The sequence below is a fragment of the Morone saxatilis genome, unplaced genomic scaffold (assembly GCF_004916995.1).
Source record: "Morone saxatilis isolate NCDOM2014 unplaced genomic scaffold, NCSU_SB_2.0 Contig14, whole genome shotgun sequence".
NCBI classification, from domain to species: domain Eukaryota; kingdom Metazoa; phylum Chordata; class Actinopteri; family Moronidae; genus Morone; species Morone saxatilis.
The window spans coordinates 10,232,643-10,239,535 of NW_023339696.1; the positions used below are offsets into that span (position 1 = coordinate 10,232,643).

General features: G+C 42.7%; 1 protein-coding gene across 1 annotated transcript in view; it reads right to left on the reverse strand.

Annotated features, from left to right (window-relative positions):
• Positions 1-3,043, reverse strand: part of LOC118322705 (septin-9-like) — a 7,693-nt gene extending 4,650 nt beyond the window's left edge. Inside the window, exons 1-3 of the mRNA XM_035654458.1 lie at positions 2,895-3,043; positions 2,398-2,479; positions 2,002-2,139 (exon numbers count right to left, since the gene is read on the reverse strand). Coding sequence (XP_035510351.1) covers positions 2,002-2,139; positions 2,398-2,479; positions 2,895-2,994 — 320 coding nt within the window. The 5' untranslated portion in view covers positions 2,995-3,043. The remainder of the gene's footprint in view (positions 1-2,001; positions 2,140-2,397; positions 2,480-2,894) is intronic.
• Positions 3,044-6,893: the final 3,850 nt, after the last annotated feature.

Genomic DNA, 6,893 nt, shown 5'->3' on the forward strand with positions numbered 1-6,893 from the left:
GAGAGAGAGAGAAAGTTGACATTAGATATACAGACATGAATGTAAAACTAAATTATGTGTAACACGAAACTCTTCCACCAGGGGGCAGGTGTTCCTAACAACTCTCCTACATGTGAGGAACTACTGTGTCTACTAACGTACAGTATTTACAGTTCTAACTGTTGGAGCTGTGACTTGTATACAATGTGTGTGAACAGCTGTTTGATGAGGTTGAAAGGACCGTTTCATTTCCCGTAGTTTAGACAAAAGCATCTGCATGTGGTTATGGCAGTGGATTCTGGCCTGGGCTAATAGCACTTTGACAAAGACTGGCCATTGTCAACCAGAAAAACTCGTGCACTCGTGCAAGCTGCATGCTGAAAAATGACAAAAGTGCAAAATTGACTGCATGCTACCGGACACCCACGCAGACCATCTCTCTCTCTCTCTCTCTCTCTCGTCCTTCCTGCCTCTCTCTCCCATTAGACTTTTTAAGGCAAACCCTGAGCAGCTGCTGGCCAGCCCATGTGACATCTGCAGTGTTGGATCAACATGAAACGTTGCTGGATGGGGCACAGAGACAGGGGGCCATTTCACACCAGTCCCCCTGCCTGAGTAAAGACAGACCATGACACAAAAGTGCAGCGCTTGAATGGTACGCTATAGTTAACTGTGTGTGTGCTTGCTCAAACAAGGCAGACGATCCACAGCTGCTCAACATTTTCCCAACACCAGCCGCTGCACTCGACTAGTTACTCAAATGCAAAAGCTGCAAAATGAACGGTGAATCTATCACTTGATGGACACATGAGACTGTGTGTGCACCCTCCCCCCTAATATCTTCTGCTAGTACACCCCAACCCCCTGAGCTGCGAACAGTGAGGGGCTGAACCAACACAGTGAGGAGAGGGACGGCAGTTTATGCAGTTCGATCAGAGCCAGATGTGTGTGTCTGTAAGAGATCCAGGAAGAGAAACTTGGGACAGTGTGCTGCTTCAGAGCCTGGCGTGTACAGCCCATCTTTACAGCGTCTGTGTGTGTGTGTGTGTGTGTGTGTGTGTGTGTGGGGTGAACTTTGATGGTGTTTTGGGATATGTTGCGTCGTCCTGAGCGGAAATGTGCAGAGACATGCGTGTGTGTGTTCAATATCAGGGTTAAGGAAGCAGAGAGATGTTTCTCATTACTTCACAGACTGAAAATAAAAATCTGTATCAATGTATGATCCATTAACGCACCGTCGCTGCCAGTAAAAATGCCAGTTGTTGTTCCAGTTGATGTATTTTAAATGAATATCGTCACATAAGGGCAAGTAAGGTCAAGTCAACCCTCATTATTGAATGACTTGACTGACTACCAAAGTCACCATTTGTTTTAAATTTGATTTCTTTTTTGGGGGGGGATAAGTTAGACAAGAAGATTTATACCACCCACATGTCTGTACGCTAAACATGAAGTTATGGCCAGCAGCCGTCTAACTTAGCCTCGTACAAAAACTGGGAACAGGAGGAAAAGAGTGGCTCTGGCATACAAACTGTCGTTCTAGCCTTTAAGCGAATGTTAAAGGCATCCTGTGGGAGAAAAACAGTGCACTTTGGTGAGTAACACTCAATGTAAAAATAACTTGTTTACAAGAAAACTCAATCTTTTCTATTTTATTATTTTTAGTTATTTCTCAGGGACGGTGCACATTAACAAACATTGCTGTAAATACGCCAGAACATGGCTAGTTTCCATGCTAAGTTAACTGGCTGCTGGAGGTAGCTTCATCTTTACAGTAGACACGAGAGGCATGGTTTTAATCTTCTCATTTAACTCTTGGCAAGAAAGTAAATACTTCATATAATGTTGAATTATTCCTTTCAGTGTACAATTTCTTGTGTTCTTTCTCATCTAAGTGAACTGATGGCAGCCCTGATATCATTGCCGTGTGGTTGTGTTGGGCACTGACAAAGAAGAACTAGTTTAAGTGCAGCTGTACGTGCTTGTGTGTCTATATTTAACCATGTTTGAATGAGTCCTTACCAGTGTCCGGTCGGGGGGATGAAGTATATGCAGCAGTGGACTCTGGAGTCTGGAATCCTTTTCTTCCTGTTGATGTTGATCTCCTCCTGCAGGTACGCCTCGTACTGGTCATTAATGAACTTCATGATGGGCTGCCAGCTAGAGACCGCGGCAGGGATGGATTGAGGGAGGGATGAGGGAGGAGAGGAAAGGGAAGAGATGGACAGATATTAGAGGAAACGAGGAAGCAGCAGGAGGATGGGTGAAGAGAATGAGACAAAGAGTGAGGAGGAAGATAAGGATTTGGAGTGGAGGGGAACAGGAAAATGAAGGGGAAAGGGAGGGGCATATGGTTAGACACAATTTAAATCTTTCCGTTTATACAGTCAATGCAATGATGGTGGAATTGTAGCGCACCAGTTCTCATTGTTGATCTGGTCTCCAAAGCCCGGTGTGTCAATGACTGTCAGCTTCATTCTCACTCCCTTCTCCTCGATATCTGCACACAAAGAGACACACATGTCGTCAAAAACACCCTGGGAACTTTATAAACAACTACTGAACCAGGCATTGTGGATGAATCAATTCAGAAACTGATCATCTGTAATAAATGGGAGGCTAAGAATACAGTATATTCAGAGATTGTTTTAGCAATGATTATATAGAAACTAAAAAGAATTACAATTAAAGAAAAGAAGGAATGAAAGTAGAGAGAGAAAAAGATATGCTACTATAATTGTTTGGAGTGACTTTGCCACGGCTGACAAAGGGAAAAGTGGAAATACAGAAGGTAAGAGAAGAAAAAGTAAAAAGAGAGTGAGATGGGTGTATTTCGGCTGACAGACCTACAGAAACAGCCAGACAGAGAAGAAGGGACACACAGATGAGTTGAGGGTTTCAAAAAAGAGCCATACCATGACTGATGGACTTTATTTCGATGGTTTTGGGGATCTTCTCCTGGGCCGTCGCCAGCACAGACTTACGGCTGACTTTAGACTTGAACAGCGTGTTCATCAGAGTAGACTTTCCCAGGCCGCTCTGACCTGTAAGCAAAAACAGTCAGAGAGACAGTGAGAAAGACATGATGAAAAAATAAATAAATCTTCTACAGTAACTGCTTACACTGCAGGTACCCAACAGTCTACACACTGTAACAATGGTGCCATAACAAACCCAAACAAGACTCGGTGATTATTTTCCACGACAGTTTAAAAACGACTCCACTCGGTCAGTCTGTTGGGCTGAAACAGTGACAAGCTGCAGGTGTCTGTCTGCACAAACACTGCCTGCAAAGCCATCAGCAGGCATGAACGCAACCCAAACACAGCATCAATAAGACAGACTGGATCCTTACTATGTATACAGTTTTGTTTCTAAAACAGCCAGGAGGCTTGGATTAATGTGGCTTAATGATTAATGTGAGTGACCAGAAATAAATTAATTCATCACAAAACCCTAAGAGTCCCACAATAGTCCCTCTCTGTGAATCAGTCTGTCTATATGGATGGGACCATGTGTGACCCCTGCACATAATGCTAACATCACTGCAGGTTAATGAAGAGGAGTTTGGAGGGGCCCACTGGGCGATCATTCACAGTTCAACTTCAGGTTAAGTCAACAGCGAGACCTTTACAGATTTATGAAGATGCACACTCGAACTCAGTCACATTGACAGGCAGTCAGCAGCAGGTTACATGCAGACATGGATCTTTACAACCAGTGAAGACGCCAACAGCTGCAGATTATACAAAGGAGAAAATGACTTCGGCTGGAAGTTTAAGAACTGATAACGACTATCAAATACAAAGCTTTGGCAGCATTGATGCCACAGCTTCCAGCTGTTTCTGTAACAGCTGTATTTCCTAAAGAGTCTCAGTCCAACATTCTTTCACTAACAACCATCACTAACAGAAACGTGGTGCCAAAGTCCCACGCTTGCTTATGCGGTATGCCACAGAAGTACAGATTTGGTTTTAAATTATGATTCAATTAATCTTGAAAAGAGGAAATATTTTACCTGACTAAATATCTTCATAACATCGATGATAAAAAAAGGATAATAATGCATCTTCGTCATCAGATACAGACTTAATTTTTCTGTCTTCCCTCTTTTTGGCCCAATTCTGCCCAATAAAAAAAGGAAAAGGGACTCCACCTGCTCTGAGTGTATTGCTTTCACTGTTTGTCCTCATGCTAATACAGCACTTAATCATCTATATCAAATCTCTGAAGAACTCTCATGACCATACAGATACCAACCCAATCATCCAATTTTAAAATGCATCACTCCTTCCTGCCCTCTCTTTTTAACTGGTGGAATATAATTTCACCTGATTGCAAAAACCACATGGGAGACCAACTTTGTTCACTTTTGTTTAGCATTGCCTCCACAACCTTACACAACTCCATCTCAACCCGGAGGCAAGCTGTTTTCAATTTGAGGATGAAACACAGACCAACCCGTGCAACATCATCAAGAGGAGACACACAGTAGGGAGGTGCCGTGGGTTTTATGGTGGCCTGTCTACTGTGGAGGGGCGTGTGTGTGTGTGTGTAATTAGCTCCTGTTTTAAAAAGGTGTCTAATCACAGTGATGAGGGCTCAGTGAGAGTTTCAAGTCCTACTGTGTGCTTATTAAAATAAGTTTGAGGCCTCCATGTTCTGTCACAACTTGATTAAGAGAGAAAACCTGAATAACAGGAGCCATTTTTTTTTAAAACAGCTGACTGAAGATGTTTTGAGATAAACACACATTTAAGCGTAATGGCAAACAGATTGACACCCTTTCAGTTCACAGTATGTTATTATGCACGCAGCGCAGCCCTGATAATATGAGATTTGAGGCACAATCCTGGAAACAGGCAGACATCATTAACCTCCATTGGCATCCTACTGTAATAATTCACGCTGCAGCCTGCAGTCTTCGTCAGGGGCAAACGCAGGTATATTTTCTAAGCCTAACGTATGTCTTTTTGTGGTGTTTGGATCTGGAAACATGCGGTACTCACCAGCCATAATGTTGAGCTCGAAGCTGCTTCATGGCCTTCCTCTCATCTGCTCCAGGAATGGGTCAATGCCACATACTGAAGTCCACCGCAGGACCCAGCCCCTTCTCCCCATAAAATCCACATGCTGGGGACCAACGGCATCGGGACACCGCCTCAGACTGGCACTGCTGCTGTAGCTGGAATCAAAACTTCCGGCTGGATGTTGAAGAGAAAGAGAAAAGAGGTTAGAAGGAATGAGATGGATATGATGAGGAATTAGGTATGAGGGGAATGTGGGTGGAGAGACAGATTAATGTCTGATTAGCAATGTGAGATATAGAACAATGAATATGGGAGTGTTGGAAACATCACACAAGAAGGAGAACAATGAGATCCTGAGAAAGAATTACAAGGAACACTTATGTACTGAACTGTCGAGTTACAACAAAAGCCTAAGTAATGGCATCATATTTCGGAAAGTCTTGTCTTTTTCTGGCCGGTTAGTATGAAAGCCCTCTCATTGTGTCCGTTAAAATAAGCTACAGCCAATCAGCAGTTTTGATACAGCTGGCTCTGTCTTAAGCAATATCAGCCTACAGCACTTCGAAAGTCAGATAACCAATATCTCATTTGTTTACTACATACAAAGCAGTTCAACACATCAACTTGGCTGCTGGAGGAAGACATTTTACAGATACTTGCTAACCAAATGAGGTGGGAGGCCGGCTCCCGCCCCCTACTGGTTGTTTCCCCTTTCATATCAAATGTATATTCTATTTGTCCCCTTGATAAATCCTACCTTTTAGTATCACTTCCTCTGCTCCGATGGTGTATCATGTAACGTCTGGTGACTGCTGTCAATGGGTACCATTACATCGGTCTTTGTATTATTCCACGGTATAAGTACTTGTATTCATTTTGCTCATTTGCTCTGGGTCCGCTTACCGACTCACACCTGCTCTGTGTATGCAAGTTCACCAGGATGCTTAATTAAACTGACACCACCACGGAAAACCTCAACTGGACTTGAATGATTTTTCTTCAACACTGCTTTACAGTTACGGTTAAGTGCCAGACTATTTCTTGGCTCAAGCAGTTGCCAGAAAAGGTTGTTAAGTGGTCGCTAGTCTCGTACATAATCCCCCAATAAAACTGCAAAAACTACACTTTCAGACTTCTTCTGTACGGATTAAAGGAACGAGATGGGTTAATAATTACTGAGCTTCTAACTTATCTTCTCATTTAACTCAGCAAAAAAGCAACCAAGTGTATTTCTCTGAATGTCAAACTACTCCTGTAATTAATTAACTAATCATGAGCGACTTCTTGATTCATGAAAATCAAACTAGACATAAAAAAAATAAAATAAAATAAAAATAAAAATAAAAAACGTACTAAACTTCCTGCTTATCAGTAGTTTGGTTGCACCAACTGGAGAACTGGTGCAAATGTGGTCGATAGATCTGCTGAGTTGTTTTAGCCTGCTTTTTAAAATCAAACAACACACACACACATCTATTAAAAACACCTCCAGACTTTCAAACAGAGACGATTGCTGATTTCACGCCAACACAGACTTTTGACTCAACAGAAAACTATTAGAAAATATACTCTGTAGTATTTAAGTACTTTGCACTTGGCAGGAGGTCATCCCCGCAGTTTGTTTTGATAATGATTAGTCTAATGTCTTTCCGTGGAATTCCTTACGAATGTGTGTCCAACCGTAAGAAAAATATTCAACATTTGTCCGACGAAGGTCCGTTAGCAGCCACAAGTGCGCGTGCAGAAAGCGGCCGCAGCTCTGCTTAACAACGTGTTAAGTCAGCGCAGGTGAAGAATTTACAGCGTGTGTGTTTAGTGTATGTACAGCACTTCATGTAGCAGCTACCCCCTTCACGAGGCCTCCCTTTGCCTCACTCTCCACAG